General features: G+C 35.3%; 1 protein-coding gene across 2 annotated transcripts in view; it reads right to left on the reverse strand.

The window, feature by feature from the left end:
- Positions 1-4538: 4538 nt before the first annotated feature.
- Positions 4539-22808, reverse strand: part of oaf (BRICHOS-like domain-containing protein out at first) — a 421903-nt gene continuing 403633 nt past the window's right edge. For both annotated transcript variants that reach the window (XM_074182419.1, XM_074182418.1), the window contains one exon: positions 4539-5196. In XM_074182419.1, coding sequence (XP_074038520.1) covers positions 4886-5196 — 311 coding nt within the window. In that variant the 3' untranslated portion in view covers positions 4539-4885. The remainder of the gene's footprint in view (positions 5197-22808) is intronic.

Here is a 22808-nt window from a genome sequence, read left to right on the forward strand (position 1 = left end):
AAGAAACATGTCTTTCAATCTTTTTTTAAAGTTTCTCAATGAACTTTCTTTAAAGTCTGTAGGGATGGTGTTATACAACTTTGCCGCATTGTAGGAGAAACTTCGAGTAAATATTGCTGAGGAATGTCTGGGAATGAGCAAAGTATGCATATTACGAGAAGTGCCACTGTGTGATAGTGCAAAACTAGTCTTTCACGTAAGTAAGGCGGATATCCCGAAACAATAATTCTATGCATGAAACTGAGCACATGGATTGCTTTTAGATATTTGAGTGAAAGCCAGCCAGAATCTCGAAAGGACGGACTTATGTGATCATACTTTCGGATACCGTAGGAAAATCTGACACAACTATTTTGTATTCGCTGGAGTCGCATCACATCTAATTGTTGTAAGTGTAAGTGTTTCACAGAGATTCAACTTCAGACTTTTTGATAAAAGGTGTCTACAATAAACCCTTGCGGGTTGCGGTGGAGGGTCGAATAGACCCACTCACTTTTGACCTAACCTAACCTACAAAATGGCGGAATACAGAGAACTTTGTCAACTCAGAATTGGAATAGAAGCATGGATCTTCCACCCAAGTCAAGATTTTGTATCGTTTGGAGGACGTTAGAGTGGCTAAAATGATCCGTCGTTAGCGATACACCACCCAGATTAAGGTAACATTAAAATTTGCCAAGAACTGCGTGGCATTAGGGTGGATGAAAATTAGAAATGAAAAACTTGAAAATATATTAAATAAAAAAATTCATTGTTAATTTGGTACTGAAAACTAAAAAATTAAAAAATAATTCGGAAGGTCCTATGTAACAGTCATCACACCACTCTCCTCTGCAATTTACGTTATTGATCAGATAAACAATAATAAAATCGTTAGGCGTAGCGTAACATGAGTAAATATTAAAATACTACCCCCAACGATTTTATTATTTTTTTTATCTGATCAATACCGTAGATACTGAGGAAGTGGTGTAATGACTGCTACACAGGAACTTCCGAATTATTTTTCAGTTTTCAATATTTTTCTCAATGAAACCGTTCAACATAAAACATTTTTTTACATATTTCTTTTTGAATTTCCATAACATTTCACTATACGATGCCGATGGCGACCGCTTGATTTGTTGAGAAACATACAAATGATGATGGACATTCAGATCGTTGGTATGAAAGATTATTTGAACTTAGAAATAAGTTGAAGATCGAACTTGTAGAGTTATTACTGATTAGCTGTTTTGACAATATGTTCATAAAACTATTCTTCATTACTTATATCTTGTTAAATGATGCAAATACGGTACTGAACCTCTAAAACAAATTTGTTTAGTTGAATTTTAACAAGTTAAAACTTTGTTAAAATTCTGTTGAATTATGTTTTTCCGTTAACCAGTTGTCGCCTCCCTACGAAAGTAATATATAGTGTTTTGAAATTTCATTATGTTATTGTCCTTTATTTGTAACTTTGGTATATCGAAACACACTATTCTATTCTTTATGATGTCATCAATGGTCGGAGAAAAGAAAAAAATACTTGGGTATTATTCACATGCTTTTCCATATCGATTAGCAGATACGATTGATGATACCATTTCAGCACTGAAAAAATTCTGACAGAAAGGGGCAACGGAAATTATTTCGAAGGAGCTTTCAAAAAACTGGAAAAAATTTCAGAAAAACCGATTAATAAATTGAGCAAAGAAAAAATTGTTGATTTGAAAACAGAACATTTATTCTGTTTAAAAAAAATATGTTTTTCCGTTTACCCCTACGAACGACAACCCTCAGAATTCGAAACTAATGCGAGCTAAAAATTAACGAGGTCTTACGCTCCAAAAAGTTCTTATGTGAAGAAAACATGGGAGAGAATGTGAATCTAAAGAATTCTTGAGACACACATGTCTCACAAAAGTCTCAAAAATTGAAGATGTGTGATAGCACTCTGGAACTTCTCATCTCTGTTTTTTTTCTACTTGGTAATTCAATACGTGATACGCACCCGAATTCACTCAAAAATGCTATCGATCCAGCTCATCTAATTTCATAGATAATGGATTCTATATACATTGAAGAGAGAAAAATGTTTCCACGTTACTCACAAAATGTGTGCAATGTGTGAAAGGTTTCGAGGTTGCTGGCCTTCTCGGTCATCTGATTTAAGTCCATTAGATTATTCATTTTGAAGACAAATAAAAAATGAAGTGCGTTTCACTCCAACTGACTCAACTGAAATCTGTAGCGGACACATTAGTGATGTTTGTAGATGACATGTATTATTATATACAGTGTGACTCACTTGAAAGCGGGACACATCCATAAAATTTGCATCTTTTCTTCGATTTCGGAGAAGTTTCTTTTGAATTGTAGAGCTTGGAAAACTGTACTTTGGGACCGAATATAATTTTCTTTCTACAAAAACCGAAGCCTGCTGCGAATATTTTTATTGGTTAAGATACAAACATCGTATTAGCGATTTTTTTAGAAAAAAATTTAAAGCACCCTCTCAATTTCATGAAAAATATTCAATATTAATAATTCTGCGGTGGAATCAAATTAATTTTTATCATAAATCAATTCAAGTATCTGATGGACTGAAAAGTAAAATAAACATCGAGTAATCGTTGATAACTATGTCGCAAATTAAATAAACGAATGAACATATTCATTCTGATAAATTAATCAGTGGACGAATTAAACAAATTGAACAAATGAAAATAATATTCAACAAAGCATTGTGAACAGAAACAGAAATGAACTTCCATCTATTTTTTCTTGTTTCTACCGATCCGCCTTTCATTGCAATGCACTTGTCATACCTTCTTCTAATTTTCAATATAACTTTTGTCAGTTGTTCTATTGACATTTCTGCACAAGCCGCAGATATTTTGGAATTATTAACTTTTTGCTTTACAGTACCCAGGTGTCAGGTCCGGTAATCTTGGCAGCCACTCAATGTGTGGACTATTTCGAGCTATCAATCGATTTCCATAATTATTATCAAGCCATTCTCTTACAAAAAACTGCATTCTGTACAGAAGACCCATCTAATCGAAACTTCAAATTCAGGCTATCCTGCACTGGTAAGTTATGTTTTGAAAATCTAACAATATAATTCCATTCAGATTACTTTCGAAGAAAAATGTACCGATATTCTTTTCATAGATTATTCAACACCACACATTTATTACATGGAAATTTTAACTTTTTTCCGCAGATTAGTACCTAGAATTTTGGGACAAGACTACTCCATTTGTAGTGAACGTAGATTCATCACTAACCAAAATTGTTTTGAAGAAGTTTATATTATTCAAATATTCTCCTTGAGCCCACAAACAAAATTTTAACCTTCTTTCTTCATCTCCCGGTTCCAGAGTGTTTGAAATTTTTGGCTTGACTGGTATGATTTTATTTTCTAAAAGGCATCTCCTGATATTTTTTGTAGGGATATTCAAGTTCATACTAGCCGTTCGCAAGGTTGAATGAGGATTATTACGGAAATATTGTAATATTTGCACACCATTTCTATTCTCACGATGTTGATTGTTTATGTTTTTGAGCATATGCCTCGATACACAACCTGCTTCTCCTGCCGAAAGAGCATTATCTCCGACAAGGCGCACAAGTTCGATTTTATCTCGCACACTTAGTTCTGCCATGATAAATCACTAATTCCTACCGCTTTGCAAAATAATTGTTTTACTAATCGGGCATAATCTGTAAATGTTATTGTCACGGGTTACAATTTTTGACAGCAGCAATAACAATAAACAATAGTCCTTTGTTTCCAGTGCCAGATGGAAAGACCGCGATTTTGCATATCTGCACGGTGTTTCACGGCCAACTCACCAAGATTCAGAAACCATTAAGAGGTGTGCAGTTAACATTCTATCATAAAATAATGTGAATGTTAATTCGACCACAGAAGTATTGGTATTGAATATTTTTGATGAAATCTGGTATACCTCCATCTGAGAGGGTACCCAGTCCAATGGTGATTTTAAATGTTTCCTAAAAAAACGCTAATATGATTTTTTGTATTTCAAACTATAAAAATATTTGAAGCAGACCTTGGTTTTTGTAAAAAAAATTATATTCAGTCTCAAAGTACCTACCTACAGTTTTTTGAAAATTCAAAATTAAATTTTTTGAAATCAGGGAGAAAAGATGCAAATTTCATGGAGGTGTCCCGCTTTCAAGTTTTGGTGGACAACTGTTCCAGCTTCTACCTGAATAATACATTTTTGGGTGAAATCCATTCAATTTTTTGAATTTGTTGGAAAACTTATTGATGACATCTTAAGTTTTCATATTGCAAAAACTAGCGAAGCGATTTTCTCGACACGCATTTCTATTTGAACAAATGTGAGTAACACCCCCTTTTTAATGGGTTTTGTGTCAAAACTGACGTATTCTTGTATTTTTGTAAAAAGTATTTTCCCTGGTAATTACACCTCGCGGTACACCTTATATTTTCATAACTTCAGTCTTTTGACGAGCGCAAGTGACTTTCCTACCGCAAATGTTGCAAAAATACGAAGTGATTCAACTTATTACTGAAATTAATGTATTTACTTAAAAGTAGGTACGAATTACATTAAGTTAGTTCTCACAGATAGTCAATACAAAATATGTAAAACTCATTCTGATTCTAAATCTAGTCTCTCTATTTTCAAACTCATTATATCAAAAGCTTTTTCTTCAAAACCCTGATTTCCCTATTTTTAACTGCATCTGCAACATCCACTTGAGTAATGTCCACACATTCAACCCGAATAAGAAAATCAAATCATTTACAATAATTACTCTATAGCACTAAGGCAGATTGGTCCATCTTTTGAAGCGAATTTAAGGCAAGAATGCAAATCTGTACAAGTTCCGTTTACTAAGGTCATTCGTCCCAGAGACACTGTTGCTTTTGCGACACATAGTACGCGAATAGGTGGCATATTTTGCAGGTTTTTATGCCGCACCTGTAGCTCATGACCGAGTTTCTCGATTGACCTTTCCCCTTGCAGTATTTTAGACCGCAGGGGTACCAGCCTATGCACAACTCTAGGTGACACTCACAAGGCGTCCACATGTTTTTCATTTCTGTACATTTTGCTAGGGAGGAGTTATCCACTTCGATGTTGTTCGAGAAGCGATGAGAGGAGCTGGGAAATTTCTTCAGAGCTGGTTTGTATGAAGTCACCGGTATATCTGAAAAGAAAAATATACTCAATTATCTTGTAAATGAGAGAAATATTAATAGCAACTAGATCCCCGCGAATTCATTCGCGTGGACTCCACGCTTACTCTAATTGAATCATCTAGTTAACAGAAAACAATTCGTCGAATCTTTCAAATCGGCTCAGTACGGAGTTATATCTGGGGTACCACAAGGTTCTAATATTGAACCTCTTTTATTTTTATTATTATTTTGGCAGACGACCTGAAACTATATTATAAAATCGACAATATTACTGACTGCCTACGTGTACAATATGAATTAGAATCAAACTTTGGCGTGACAATAATCGTCTACAACTGAACATATCCAAATGTAAAATAATATCATTCACAACAAAAAATCTAACTTTAATGTACGATTTTATTCAATCAACAATACTGCAATCAACCGCGTACACGAGATAATTAACATTTACAACACATATAAGGAATATGACTGTTAATGCAAATAGGATTCTTGGATTCATTTACAGAAATGGCATGAAATCCAGTTTAACTACAAATATCAATTGAGAGCGTGCAGAGGAACTTTCTAAAATACTCATGTCTAAAAGTTGATGTACAATACCCCACGAGAGGCATCGATCATAATATTTTGTTGACACGATTTGATATAACATCTTTGGAAAATAGGAGAGTTATCCTGGATATAAAATTCCTGCATAAATTACTTGACAACAATATTGACAGTTCTTTTACCAGAGATCAATTTCTTAGTACCAAGAAGTGAAGGTCGAAACAATATGAAGTTCTATTGCGAAGCATCACGCACAAATGTTATGCTACGATCACCATTGAATATCATGTGCAGTAGCTTCAATAAAATCTGTGAACATTGCTATATTCATTTCGACTCCCTCAACGTATCATGTATACACAAACACTTTAAATAATACTACAAATAATATTTGCGTCAGTACTGCTATCTTGCATGATTTGCAACTTTTTGTGTTATATATTCTACGTATATGAATATTTTATGTATACTTTGTTTTAGCATTTACTTTCATACATTTCTATATTCCATTATTTTTAATATTCATTTCATATATACTCTGTAATAATATCATTTCCTGTGACTGGGTACACCTGTGACTGGGTACACTCATAATAATTTATTTGTGAAATTATAAAACAACGATAAAAATAAAAACAACAATAAGAATTAATTGGCGCTCCGGGGCGACTTCGTTGATTCCAGTGGCCCATTTGCTTTTTCAGCTGCAGGAAAACCCGGAAAAACCTGCAGCACCACATCATCTGAAAATCTTGATCTAACAATATCCTCTCTCTCTCATAAAACAAAATGTAGGGTGTCTCCAGAGGCTCCAATAGATTCAATACATCGTCAGAACACTTCGTGACACGACTATCGTCAAACTTAAACCAGTCCGTTTAGTCTTTGACCAAAGCGTAATAATGACCAAAATCAACGCCAGAACCACAGTGAACAATGACTGCATGAATATTATAATAGTGGTTTGCTAAATTGAAATATTCATCTATTTCGAACCTTGCTTCCGTCAGAGGTTGAGTCGTGTTAGAAAATCATCAATGTTATTATTAGATCGACTGATGCCTCAGCTATACTTGTTTCCTCATAACAGTCACCTAGTTTGGCGCATGTCTGGCAATATAGTCGATCATCACCTGTTAAAAATTCCATTTTCGGATGATTTAACAATAAGCTTTTGGAGTCCGGATCTGACTGCAATACGCTTAACAGTTCATACTATCAGTTTCAGTAAGTTTTTGGATTTATTACAGTTATTATTACGCTTCAAAACTTCAACAGTGTATCATATCAAAGAAGAATAATTCTACTAGTGAGTACTCACTACATCAGTGAGTACGAAATCAGCTTGTACAGAGGTATTTATCTGAAGTATTCCATCATTACATTAACCGCTAACAGAAGTGAACGATATATACACTCGCAAAAAGCACGGTCCCACAACCGCAGTACTGGGGAGTTAGGACCGTACTCAGGCGTCGAGAGAGTATGAAAATCTCGATAGAATATGATGGATAACGAACCCGATAACAATATGCCTAATCAAAATACTACCACAAGCAACCCTCATACCCTACAAAACCAATCAAACCAACCTACACGTTCATATTCTGCTGCATTAAGCCAGCATACTCCAGTTAAATTTCCTACCAAAGATCAAGCTATTGTTTTCAATACTGTCGCTAATACGAAACTCCAAGACTATCTGCTTCAACTAGGACCCATCGTTCACCCAAAAAATATTCTCTTTTCATCGAGAATATCAAACAATAGAATCTGTGTGTATCTCAGTAGTAAGGAAACTGTCGACCAATTGTTGAAAGACCATGGATCCATCACTATCAATGGAGAAACTATCGCAGCTCGAAAACTAATCGCTCCTTTCGATCGGTTGGTTATATCCAATATAAGTCCTACTACCCCCATGACTTCCTAATTACGGAACTTCGTGAACTAGGATTGAACCTGATATCTCCAGTAACTTTTCTGAGAATTGGTGCAACTAACCCGGAATACAATCATATCCTCAGCTTCAGGCGTCAAGTATACATTACAATAGCAGAAGATATAGATATCCCTGAATCTATTGAAATAACCCATGATGGTTTAACTTACCGCATTTTTCTCTCCTGTGATAGTCAAATATGTTTTAAATGTAGACTAACAGGTCACATTGCATCCAAATGCCCAACCAATTCATCTTCCCAAAATCCACCAATCAACTGTCCCATAACAAGTACACCCATTATTCCCGAAAACAATCCAATGATAATTGCGACACAGGATGTACAGCAAATTCCTTGTGAAAATATTCAGCCAACGAACAAACGCCATTTAGCAGAAATATTGACACCTACACAGGAAGAAGTACCACAATTTGTCACCCCACAAGACCCAAAGAACGAAAAACACAAACAAGACAATGTCATCAATATAATAGATCCTGAACAGATGAAATCCCTAACAAACTTCATGGACCAACAACAAACACCATCTGCGCTGAGCACCGAACAATTCAAAGATTTGCTAGAAAATGCCCACGGATCAAGAGACGTTCTGAGCCTATCCAAGGACTATACAGAAGACACTCCCGCACTCCTCGAATTATTGCTGAAAGTGCACTCTCATACTGAAAATCGAAGTCTGAAAGTTAGATGCACAAAACTGAGAAAAAAACTACAAAGACAAATGGAATATATGTCACACGAATCTCAAAGTGACTCATATGATCAACTATATTGATTTATACCCATAACACCTCATTTTCTTGCTTTTGAAACGAATTCAATAACATCCTGCAATGGAAAATAAATGGATATTATATCCATTTAAGTATGCTCCAAATATAACTATCCGAATATTCTCCAGACATACTGTGTTCACAAGAAACCCACTTTCGTGAAAATAAAACACAGAACTTGAAGCATTACAAAGGCTTCTATCAAAACCGCACCACCAGCGAAAGAGCCAGCGGCGGTACCGCTAGATACGTAAAATCAAATATGAACGCTAACCAAATACCAATAACAACTAATCTCGAGGCAATAGCAGTGAGTATTTCGATCCCAACAAAAATTAATATATGCAATATATACATACCCCCAAACTCAGACTTGAATGAACAAGAAATGATGGCACTCTTAGATCAGATTCCCACACCACGCTTAATTCTGGGAGGTCTCAACGGACATAACACCAACTGGGGTTCGAACTATACTGATCGCAGAGGGCAAAAAATTGAAAATATTTTAAATGTGGCAGATCTCACCCTACTCAATGATGGATCCAAGACAAGATTCAACTCCCCCAATGGAAACTCATCAGCCATAGACTTAACTGCATGTAACCCTAACCTCCTTACATCACTAGAATGGAGAGCATTAGAGGAACTATATGGTAGCGATCACCATCCGATAATCATTAACAGCACTTCAAAAGAACACAAAGATAAAAACGAACCAATTCAGAAATGGCGACTCGACTATGCTGACTGGTATGGCTATGGAAAAGTAATAGAAAACAATATTTCCAGAGTTGAAATAACAGACAACATAGACACAATAATCACCAACTTCAATAAAATCATCATAGAGGCAGCAAATGAATCAATAGGAAAGACCAAATTTATAAAAAAGCGCAAAGCTGTACCATGGTGGAACGAAGACTGTTCCACAGCCATAAAAGCATGTAATGCTACGTTGAAAACATATAAGAGAACGAGAAATGAGGAAAACAAGATAAATTTCAAAAGACACCGAGCGCAAGTACGATTAATCACGAGACGCAGTAAGAGAGACTCATGAAGAAAATACGTTCAGAGTCCCAGTAGTAACACCCCCCTTTCATCAGTATGGAAAAAAGTCAAAAATATTTCTGGAATCGAAACACCTTCTGGAATAAATGCAATACAGATAAACAACACTATCATCACCCGAACAGAAGATATAGCAGAAGAACTGGCCGAATACTACAAGCATAACTCTACTAACGCAAATTACGAAGAAAGCTTTCTTACACACAAAACTGTCCAAGAATCCACACCTATTGTGATAGAGAACAACCAAGATCCGATCAACACACCAATTACGGAATCAGAATTCTCAGAAGCCCTCACATCACTTAAGAACACTGCTCCAGGCCCTGATGATATTCCAACATCATTTTTAAATAACTTACTACAAGTAGCGAAAACTCTCCTTTTACAAATTTTTAACATAATTTGGATAGAAAAAAAATTTCCGAAAATCTGGAGGCACGCAGTCGTTATCCCCATCCTGGAACCAAATAAGTCGGCTATTCATCTACAATCCTACAGGCCGATCTCACTGACATGCTCAATGTGCAAATTGCTAGAAAAAAATATTAATAAAAGACTTATTTGGACACTTGAAAACAAAAAACAAATTATACCAGAACAGTCCGGTTTCAGACCCCATAGATCGACACATGACAACATAATAGATTTGGAAAGTCAAATACATGAAGCGTTTGCCAACAAACAGAAATGTATGGCAATTTATTTTGATATCAATAAAGCCTTTGAAACAGCATGGCGTCATCAAATCCTAGTCCGACTTCAAGAATGGGGATATCAGGGAAATATATTAGCCTTCATCAAACATTTCTTAAACCACAGGACGTTTCAAGTCCGTCTCGCCGGAACACTATCACAACACAAAACTCAGGAAAACGGCACACCGCAAGGCTCAATACTAAGCCCAACACTTTTTCTTATAGCACTCAACGACGTCATTGTGTCCATGAAAAAACCAGTCCAAGCAAGACTCTATGCAGACGATCTAATAATATTCGCTAAAGGTAGAAACATTGATGCCCTGGGAACCACTTTACAGGATCAGATACATTCGCTCGAAAAATGGTCTAAGACTACAGGATTTATCTTTTCCCCTGATAAAACGAAATACATATTATTCTCGAAAAAGAAGACAGTAGAGACACCAACAGTCACATTATACAACACAAACTTGACTTTCACGGACAACATACAATTATTGGGGATGATATTCGATCAACAGCTCAACTGGAAAGCATACATCAAACATCTCACTCTTTTGTGTCATAAAAAGCTCAACCTTTTGAAATACTTAGCCCATAAACAATGAGGTGCAGAGGGATTGACGCTTCTCACTCTATATAGAGCTCTCATACGTTCCAAGATTGATTATGGTTCCATTGCCTATGCCTCCGCAAAACCATCAGTACTGAAACCTTTGGATAGCCTTCATAATTCAGCTTTACGCACTATCCTAGGAGCTTACAGAACCACTTCTATTGCAAGCTTGGAATGTGAAATCGGAGAACCATCCCTACAACACAGAAGACAACAATTAAGCATATCCTACGCGGCCAGAATAGCTTCACTCGACAACGTTCCAACATATAGAAACACAATAACAACACGCTTTCTATCAGCATACGAACAACCAAGAACCGACCCACCTTTCTATGAGAGAATTCGAAGGTACATGAGGCCACTTCAAATGCAGATATTCCCCCCCTCTCTACCCCATGAACCTAGACACCCCTTCCCCTTGGCAGATACACCAACCAATCATCAACACCAACCTATTCCAATTCAATAAAAACAACACAAACACACAAATTATAATCCACAACTTCCGTGAAATCCTACAACATCATGAAGAATTCATGGAAATTTACACTTATGCATCCAAAACAGATTCTGGAGTAGGAGTAGCAGTTGTCACACCTGAGACTACCCTAACCTATAAACTACCGGAAACCAATACGATTCTCACAGGGGAACTCTTCGCAATCCTCCAAGCGCTACGATTCGCTAAATCGAGCCTATCTAAAAGGTTTCTGATTATAACATATTCCTTAAGCTCTCTACAAATACTTCGTCGAATATACATAAACCATTAAATAGGAAGACTGATTAAAAGAGAACTTTTTATCATCCAATCATTGGACAAAGAAATAATATTACTTTGGGTTCCGTCACGTATAGGAATAAGTGGAAATGAATCGGCCGATAAAAGTTCTCGAGAAGCAATCAATAACCCGAACCAGACTGCGCTGCAATACACTCCTTCGATAGACATAAAATCCTACATCAAAAACAAGATGAAGAACGTTTGGAATGCTGATTGGCAGGCCTCACAATCGAAACTACAAGAAGTCAAACCAAACGTAGGACCGTGGCAAAATCACTTAACGAAAAGAACAAGTGACAATGACCAGACTCCGCCTAGGACACACCAAGCTCACACACGAATACCTGCTGTCTGAACCAACTTGTGATATTTGTGAAGTTCAACTAACTGTGAAACATATTATAGTGCAATGCCCTCTATTCCAAATTGAGAGAGACACATTTAAGATATCCCCTAACTTGGAAGAAATGTTAGACTATAGTAATAGTAACAAAATCATTCCATTTTTACACACTTTAGATTTAATTAGGAAGTTATAAATGTTGTTTATCAACTCCACCGCTAATGACCCAAAGGGTTGATGCGGTTTATTGAAATAAAAAGAAAAAAAAAAGCTTTGCACGGACTGGTTATTAGTCATATTAGGAAAAGCTAGATGAAGTTCTAGAAATTCACCTAAGTTTTCGCTACCTCTTGAACATTTACTACAAAGTAAACATGTGAGGATTTTTCCAGCAAAAGATTTTCAAACACAAGACGAGATGGGCTGTACGGAATCATTCAATCCAGAGCGGTCAGGAGTATTGATTTTGCTATTGTTTTGCTCACGAAGATTATTCAACAAGAACCCCAAGAATTCGGAACAATCCTCTTGTTGTCCTAACGAGTATCTAGTGGACTTCAAAGACTCCAGGAAATCGATTGGAGGGAAAGATGAAACTGCAGCTGCATGAACAGGTGTTTGAGTTTGATGAATAAGTAGGAAACATTCCTGTACTCGTTCATCATTGAAACCTCGTTGTTGAAATTCTTTGTCATGAACAACACTTGTAAAATGCTATTCATATAGCAAGTATTTCCTAAATTATCCAATCCAATTTTCTTCTCTAGATTTTCAGGACAACTCTCTACTGATTCGTAAGGAAGAACATGTTTCACAGAATCTCCATAAGAACCATTCATTCTCCATAAAATTCCTGTATGTCACAATTTGGTATACCGCTCATCGATATTCATTAGATATTATTTTGAAAATATTTTCCTAAACAAATAATTTTCATAAAAAACAGAAATGTATTTTTCAATAATTTACTTCTTGTGATAACTTGATACTTCGCTTATCGAATGCCTTCATTCACCAGATACTACTCTCGAGAAATCAACATCTCAAACTGATGGGAATATTTCAGAAAATATATTTTTTAGTGAAGACTAAAATTCGACCAATTAAAATATCCATGTTAATAATTACACAATTTTCACAAATATTTTAAACGCATTTTGAGTTTTCTCGGTACCGAGAAAGCTACGATGTTTGCGAAACGCGTCTAGAAATCAAAATGTTGGAAAGTGTGTAACCATTATTACGGATAGTGTTGATATTTTTCATCAAATAACGGGCCAGTCCATTTATAATCTTCATTTAATAGATATTCTCCTAGAAATATCTCCCCAAACCGATGAAAACATTTTCAAAAAAATGTCTTTAAGTGCAGACCCGAATTTATTTTTCGGGAACCTAATTTTTTCCCATCGAAACATATATTCTATAAATAATTTTCATGAATTTTAAATTTCCGAAACCGATGGAAACATTTACAAAAAAAAGAATTTTCTGATGGTGTTCCTGCGGAAGTTTAATTTAAAACGTTTGTTATTGTTAATCTTGTTCAGATTTTTTATTTTTGTTAATATTTTTTAGTTTTCAGCTTTTATTAATATTTCAATTTTTATTTTCTGGTTGTAGCTTGTATGTTATTTCCTTGTAATTTCAGTTTTTTGTTTGAATGAAATTGTTATTTTCGCTTAATCTTTTATTTTTTTTCAGGGATTTCAAATTAATTTATATTACATTAGACAATGGAAGTCCGAACTGATGAAATACACTTCTCTTTATTGAACAACTGCATCACCCTTATGTATGTAGGTATATTTCCGACCCTTGCCACATTTTAGATATTTTCAAGTGGTGTTAACAATAACATTGTGGAATAGCATACAGTCCACGAAGGTTGTGTTGTAATAATCTAAGAAAGTGAACAATTAATACAGACAGACACTGGAATTTTTCTTGTTTAGAATAATTGGAGTTCGAATTCAAGGGGATAGTATGTTTGTGTCAATTTTTCTGTTCAACCCTGTATGAAAACAATTGAGTGTAATTTGTAAATACAATGTTTTTGTTGACGGTACGAAAAAGTATCTTATCTCATTTCTACATATCAAACAAAACCAAAGTCCAAATCGAAAAATAAAACCAACTCAGGTATAGATAGAAACGATATTCTCCTATTCAAAGACGTCATTCTGGAGATACTTTTTCGTGAATATTATCTTTTCAAACCCATGAAAACTCAAAAAGTGTCTTTATTTTAATGGGAATGCTGGGTCTTCTAATTGAAACCACAAATGTGCGGTTGGCTCCTGTTGGTGACACCGTGTATATGTGATGTTCTTTTCCATTTTTGGTAACCAGTTGTTGTCCACCTTTGCAATTGGCTGCACCGCGCTGATGAGGCCAATAGCCAGAAACACGTGTTCGCGGTTTGCCTCCATATTTCTTGAGTGTCATGTCCACGATTTCCTCCTTTTGATTTATATCATACACACTCAATAATATCTATATCTCTGTATCTATATCCTGGACCCGGAAGTCACGCAGGTAGCTATAGCTGCCTACGTGGTGATGTTAGATGATGCCTGGGAATGCTGGGTCTTCTAATTGAAACCACAAATGTGCGGTTGGCTCCTGTTGGTGACACCGTGTATATGTGATGTTTTTTTTTTTTTTTCATTTTTGGTAACCAGTTGTTGTCCACCTTTGCAATTGGCTGCACCGCGCTGATGAGGCCAATAGCCAGAAACACGTGTCCGCGGTTTGCCTCCATATTTCTTGAGTGTCATGTCCACGATTTCCTCCTTTTGATTTATATCATACACACTCAATAATATCTTTATCTCTGTATATATATATATATATATATATATATATATATATATATATATACAGGGTGTCCCTGGACTTCCTCTTTTTCTCTCGGGAATGTATAGATGGGGTCAAAATATCACCAGTACTTCATATAACTTTTTTTCCTAAAATCCTTTGTTACCAAGTAACGGGCCCTCGAAGTTACAAAATGAAAAATGTTTTTCTTTGATAACTTTTCAAGTGAATATTCAAACTCATCCAAATTTTGGTAATTGACTAAACAAATGAATTCCTTCGATGAGCTTTCATGCAGGAGTCAGTTGTTTTGCTACAAAGTCAGGAACGGACTACCCCCGATGGTCCACACCCCAAAACTTTGAAATGACAGATATTTTTCAATATTTTTCAACAAATTAAGGTTACTTGAACAATTTTATGAATAAAAGTACTCGTGTGGAAAGTCGATCGGAGCAACGAGTCTTGATAAAAATGTAGTTTCACTCGACGACATCAAACCCGCTCGTCCACCATTATTTGAAATGAATAATTATCAAAGCAGAAATAATAATGATAACGTTAATTCAACAACATTTATCCTGAGATGTCTACCATTATTCGAAAATATTAGTTTTTAAGGAAAATGGAAATGATAGGTAGAATGTTCATAACGAATTTTTATAATGCAAACACGTTTAACTAACAGGAAAAATCCGCTACAGAAACTGCTCGATATGACCACCTTCTCTCTCTATACATTTTCTTAGTCTGCGAAGACACCCTCTCTGTACTTGAAATAGCATTCCAGGGTCGTTTCGTATGGCTTCACAATGTAATGTTATTCTATTCAACAATGCATCTCTTGTGTGAATAGGTGTAGCGTAAACAAGGCTTTTTAGATGCCCCCACAGAAAGAAATCCAATGGATTTAAATCCGGAGACCGCGATGGCCATGAATATGGCCCACCTCTACCAATCCATCTATTTTGGAAAATATGGTTCAGATGGTCACGCACAATCAAACTAAAATGAGGAGGAGCGCCATCATGCATAAACCACATATCTCTTCGGGTTTGCAATGGAACATGTTCCAAAAGTCGATTCAAATCATTCTGAATGAACTCCAAATAACGTTCTCCATTCAATCGGTCCTGTAGAACGAATGGTACTATAAGATGGTTTCCTATGATACCAGCCCAAACATTCACGTTGAATTTCCGTTGGTGTTTGGTTTGCAATATCCCATGGGGATTTTCTTTGGCCCATATATGGAGATTATGAGAGTTGATAACTCCATCTCTACTAAAACCTGCTTCATCAGTGAATAAAAGTCGATTGATAAAAGTCATATCCTCTCTTTGCCTATCCATGAACCAATTGGCATATTCCAGTCGTGCTGGAAAATCTTTAGGTGTCATGGCATGTACCTTCTGGATGTGAAATGGGTGGAGCAGTTGCTCCCTAATTATTCTATGAATAGTGGACTTGGATGTATGGAACTGTTCTGATAGATTTCTGATGCTCATTGAAGGATCATCAGCGACGGCTTCCAAAATATTTTCCTCCAATACAACGGTACGTACAGTCCTAGGAGCGCCCTCACCACCTCGTTTTGGCAAAACTGTACCTACAATAATATCGAAATAAAACAACGTGCTCAAATTAATTATCAATTATTACATACCTGTCTCCCTCAAGCTGCGATCGACACGCTCGAATGTTTCTCTTGACGGTACCGTTCGATTGGAAAAATGCTCGGAATACAGACGACGAGCTTCTGCAGCATTACAAAATGCTCGTCCATAAAATACATGCATATCTGCATATTCATTGAATGTAAACTGTTCGGCCATATCAAAAAAATTCAAAATATCCTATAGAATATTGACAATACAATGATAGTCATATGACAACGCACCACTCAACAACAAAACAAAATCGCATTCCAGTTTCTCATTTTTTATCAAAACTTTCTAAAAGGTTTTTTTGTCAACATCTGTGAAAGAAATGGAACATAATTATTCCCTGGATATTTTTCACCTGATCATGTGCAGCCGTTTTTGTAGTTCATTCGTTTGCTTTTTATTAGTATAGTAAATATTTTTTCCGATGTGCGTTTTTTCAGCTAAATTTAGATTCGTGTTAAAGAATTTCTCCCATAAAATTATAATTATCAGTGAAACTCCTCAACAGTTTAGCTGTGAAGAAGAATTTGAAACATTCGAATGTTGAGTTTCATGAGATTCAGATAACTGATCAACACGAAACGTGATTATTCCACACGTATTATGTACATACAAAATATAGAATGAATTCGATATTTCATAGTAGAGTAGCTTGTTAGTTTAAAAACACCACGAATCTACAGAACTTGATATTTCTTTTGAAAAAATATCTGCTATCACAATTGTGACTTAAACTTCCATATAGGTTTTGTACTTTTTGTTTACGACTTCATTTTAGCATACTTTGTATTATTCCTGTTATAAATGTTGTTGAATTAACGTTATCATTATTATTTCTGCTTTGATAATTATTCATTTCAAATAATGGTGGACGAGCGGGTTTGATGTCGTCGAGTAGAACTATATTTTTATCAAGACTCGTTGCTCCGATCGACTTTCCACACGAGTACTTTTATTCATAAAATTGTCCAAGTAACCTTATTTTGTTGAAAAATATCTGTCATTTCAAAGTTTTGGGGTGTGGACCATCGGGGGTAGTCCGTTCCTGACTTTGTAGCAAAACAACTGACTCCTGCATGAAAGCTCATCGACGGAATTCATTTGTTTAGTCAATTACCAAAATTTGGATGATTTTGAATATTCACTTGAAAAGTTATCAAAGAAAAACATTTTTCATTTTGTAACTTCGAGGGCCCGTAACTTGGTTACGAAGACTTTTAGGAAAAAAAGTTATATGAAGTACTGGTGATATTTTGACCCCATCTATACATTCCCGAGAGGAAAAGAGGAAGTTCATGAGAGCTATATTTTGATATAATTTTTAAATATACAGGGTGTTTGGTGTAGGTGCTACAGACCAAAATTCCATTTTTTAAAATAGAACGCCCTATATATCATTACATATTCAGATGCTACGTTGAATTCTGATATCATTTCATGTTTGGTTTTTGAAATTCGGTTACGGCGTTGTTGAGTTATTGCTTAAAATGTAAAGTCTTGAGAACGACTATTATTTTTAAAAATATCTCATACAATTATTCTCTCTGCATCAGATCACATAAAAATTAGTCAAAATTTTGGGTGTTCGAAGTAATGGTTTCAATTTTGAGTTGTGGAATTCAGTCAGGAATCATTTTGAATATGAAACAATTGCGAAATTGAAAGAGGTGTATTCGAAAACAAATCTTTAATTAATAACAATGTAAATAATATAACTTGATAAATCATTCCATAAGAATGGTAGGTACCTAGAAATAAGTCATAAAAATTGTTCAAAGTGATGCCCATTAGATATTATATAGGCTTCGAAACGTCGAATCACTTCTCTCGAACAAGTTGCTCTTATAATATCAGGCGTAATATCACTGCACGCTAGTCGAATTTTCATTTTCAGATCATACACATTCAAAAGGGGAGTAGTGAAAACAATATCTTTTAAATAACCCCATAGGAAAAAATCAAGCGGTGATAAATCTGGGGAACGAGCCGGCCACCGAATTTGACTCTTATTACCAATTCATCTATTTGGGTACGTTCTATCCAGATATTCAGTAACAACCTGTGAATTGTGAGGAGGAGCATCATCTTGTTGCCACCAAATTTCTTGTCGTTCTGCTATGGGAATATCTTCCATCAACTGGATCAAATCATTTTCTAGAAAATGTAAACATCGCAATCCATTGAGATTTTCATTGAAAAAGTAAGGTCCTATGATGCGGCCATTGAACAATCCACACCATACATTAATACCCCAAGTAGTTTGAAAATTACTTTCGCGGACCCAGTGGGGATTTTCTTGAGACCAATAGTGACTGTTATGTCGATTCACAACTCCATTATTGTGGAATCGCGATTCATCGCTCCACAAAATTTGACTGAATATGTTAGGATTTTCATGTAATATTACCTGAATACAAGCAATGAATTCAAGTCGTCGTTCAAAGTCCGTGGGTTTCAAACCTTGTACCAACTGAATTTTGAATGGGTGGTATTTATTTTCTTTCAGAATTCTCTGTACATTAGATTTACTCACACCGACTTCTTCTGCAAGATTACGGATAGAAACATGTGGATAAATAATAATATAAGCCAACATATTGATCTCTAAATCTTCAGTTCTAACAGATCTCGTATGATGACGATGCTTTATAGTAGAAGGAAATCATCCAGTGCGCAATTTTTCTACAACTCTCGAAAAAGTCATTCGTGACGGAATGGTTCTGTCTGGAAAACGTTCTTGGTATAGACGTTGTGCTTGATGGCAGTTTTTCTGACATTCCCCAAAAATTAATAACATATCAATGCAATCACTTGGACTAAACGCGAAAGGCATACTGGAGTTTTCGCACAAAGAACACAGTTACTGTTTTGCAAAGAATCACTGAATCGAACTGACAAGTAGATACAATTCAACAACATTTGTTACTATGGCATCAACAAGCATTAGCTACTTGATGAAATTGTGCAATATAAAGCAATTCACCCTCAAGTTAGTCACATTCTCAAGAATTTCAATATTATATTCAACTGATATCGATATCGTATCGTAGAGGTGAGAATAATGGTTTGTATTCAGTAGTAGTCTAGTTCAATTTAATAAAAGATATAGACTGGATTCGTGTACGAGTAAATAAGTTTTTTTGAAACTTTATATTTAAGGAAAAGTGCAATAACTCAACAAGGCCGTAACCGAATTTCAAAAACCAAACATGAAATGATATCAGAATTTAACGTAGCATCTGAATATATAATGATATACAGGGCATTCTATTTTAAAAAATGGAATTTTGGTCTGTAGCACCTACATCAAACACCCTGTATATTTAAAAATTATATCAAAATATAGCTCTCATGAACTCCTAAAACTTTTGTATGAAACATTTTTGTGATATTGCCTGTCACATAAAATGTGGGACACCCGGTATATATATATATATATATATATATATATATATATATATATATATATATATATATATATATATATATATATATATATATATATATATAAATCTTTTCAAACATTTTCTGATTCTATCATTTGAAAAAGTTTTGTTACCCTGCAATTTTATGATCACTTTTATCAAGCTAAGAGAAATTTGTTATTATTTTCCTTGACAAATATGTTATTTAAAAAAAATAATTGACCTAATCAGCTCCAGTTTATTTCTTCACAAGAAACAACTCTTGCTATTCAGCAATATTTGGAATGAAAATTTTTGAAATGAAACTCACAGTCTGATAAATGAGAATGTTCATTGAAAAGTTGAGATAGTTTCCAAATGAAAACAACAAAAGCTCGAATTTTCTTTTTGATAAATTCAAAAGAAACATCTTCCGTCAATTGAAAATAATTTATGAAAAACTCTACGTTCCTATTCTACATATGACTGAAATGTTACAAATGAAAGTGAGGGAAAAACTGTTGAGAGAATTTAATTCAATAATGAATTTGTCAGAAACCTACAATATACCGCAAGCCCTTGCTGAATGTTCGGGGTGTAATATGATTTTACGAGTTTCAGCTTGCCCTCGCGTCGGTTGAAAGTGTTGTAGGTAAAAATCTTCGAAGAGTGTAAACGACAACTCGAATGGGTGTAATTTAGGGGATAATTTATTATGAAATGGGATGGGAAATTAGGAAAAATTTTCATTTTTGGAAATGTAACCTCTTTATGCAAAGACGATAAATTTATGTACGGTTTTTACAACATTGGTTCTTCATATCAATGAGGGTTGTTTTTGTCATGTCGTATAAAATAGTTAATAGTTGATTTATCGTTATATAATTTATCGTGAAACTCAGTCATTTTATTGCGTTTTCATAAATTGATAACTTTGGTTGAAGCAAGACATGTTAACCCTGCTACCGCACACTTATTTTTCAAGGCACAAATTGCACATTGGGGTCTCAAAAACCCAATAAATGAAATGGAGTTTTTTCAAGTTGGTAATATTTTTTTATTGTTTTTACACATGGAATTGTTGAAGTGGTTATTTTAGAGAGTAGTTGAAAAGTAGTTTAAACAAATATTCCATTCTTGATAATATCAAATTCACCAAAAAAAACAAAAACTAAAATTTTCGAATTCTATGTATACGAAACGTTTTAACTAAATATCATTCTGTTATATTGTCCAATTGAAAAAATTATAATTCCTCAAGTTTTTCTTAGTCAGTCTAATGAATCAGGCTGATAAATCAGCCTCACAGCTCCTACATACCATTGCCCTGTGTTCATTACAAAACGATTTATGGCACAAGCTACAATGCATATTTGTTTTTCTGTCTTTTTTTTGTCGCAAAAACTACAACGAACTTTTCGTCGCAAATTTTCGTCATTATTTGGTGGTGGATCTGGCACAGGCTCATTCAAGATTTCCATTATCTTTTGACGCAGTGATCTTCTAAGCGTTGGCAACCGTAGTCGTTCCCTGAGAAATGGTATTACCAAAGACATTCCCAGCTCTTTTAGGAAATTCCTGCGTGTCCGAGTTTTTTTTTTCTGCCCAATCTTCCTTAGCAAAGGTAAGCAGAATCATCGTATTGATACCACTTCCATCAAGCATATCATAAAACACTCGCATAGGCCATCTATTTGTTTTTCGTGCTGTGGTATATGAATGGCACAACTGATCGAAGGTGTCTGTACCACCTTTGGTTGCGTTGTATGTCTCAATTATCGTTGGTTTATTTGTCTCATGATCAATGGAATCGTCATGGTGTAAGGTAGAAATTAGAATCACGTTTTTATTTTGCTTGGGTGTGAAAGAAACTAGAGTTTTGTTATTATCGAAAGCGAATAACGACGACCCTACTTTCTTTTTGGCCAAGAAACTAGGCGGAATTTCTCTTTTGTTTTTTCGCAAGGTTCCTACCATTGTAAGCTTATATTGCTCAGATAGAAGGTTAGCCAATGGAATCGAAGTGAACCAATTATCAAAAGTTAGGTTGCGATTGGTATTGTGTATGGGTTCGGACAATTTTCTAACATAATAGGTTGGCACACTTTCATTATTTCCGCAGTTCACTTTGCCCACATAAGGAATAGCAATCAACATGTGATAGGTCTTAGCATCATTTAGCATTAGTATTTTCAAGCCGTATTTATCGGGTTTGCTGGCCATATAGATGCGGAAGCTACAACGGCCACGAAAACTCATCAGTTGCTCGTCTATTGTGCAATATTCATGGGGTGTGTAGTATGCCTTGCAGTTGCTTATGTATACATCCCATATTTGTCTAATTGGAGCAAATTTATCAGTCTGACGTCGTATATGTCTATCAGCCTTGTTATCAAAGCGTTAGTTAGTAGCTAAAAACTGAAATCTCTGCTGGGACATGGTTGTCCGGAAAATTCCAATCCCAAAAGCAAGGGACCATAATTCTTCTGTGCTGCAATTTGAGACACGCAAAGCTTCCGCTATATAGAGAAGACCAATGAAAGCTCTTACCTCAATAACATTTGTGGTTTTGGTGTAGCTGAGTTTGTTAGTCTCATCGTGGTTTCTCTCCAATTCTCTCCAATTCCAAGCTTCTAAAGGGGTTTCTACTTTTCTAGCATCACCTTTAGCACCGGGAGAATGTAAAACAATGTTGTCAGCTCTCAAACGACCTCTCCTCTGAGGAACTATAGATGACCACAAGTGGTTATTTTTACCTCTTAGGACGCTTTTATTTCTCGTTTCTCTTGGACGCCTTTCTTGTTCATTCTCACGAGCATTGTTTTGTTCACTGCTATGCTATTTCCACTAGCTTGTTCACTGTTATTCTCACCAGCTTGTTCACTTTCATTTTCACTGTATTCTTCATTTTCATCG

This window comes from Leptinotarsa decemlineata, unplaced genomic scaffold (assembly GCF_025532065.1).
Source record: "Leptinotarsa decemlineata unplaced genomic scaffold, Ldec_3_MD MMD2_tig00026328_RagTag_RagTag, whole genome shotgun sequence".
Taxonomy (NCBI): Eukaryota; Metazoa; Arthropoda; class Insecta; order Coleoptera; family Chrysomelidae; genus Leptinotarsa; species Leptinotarsa decemlineata.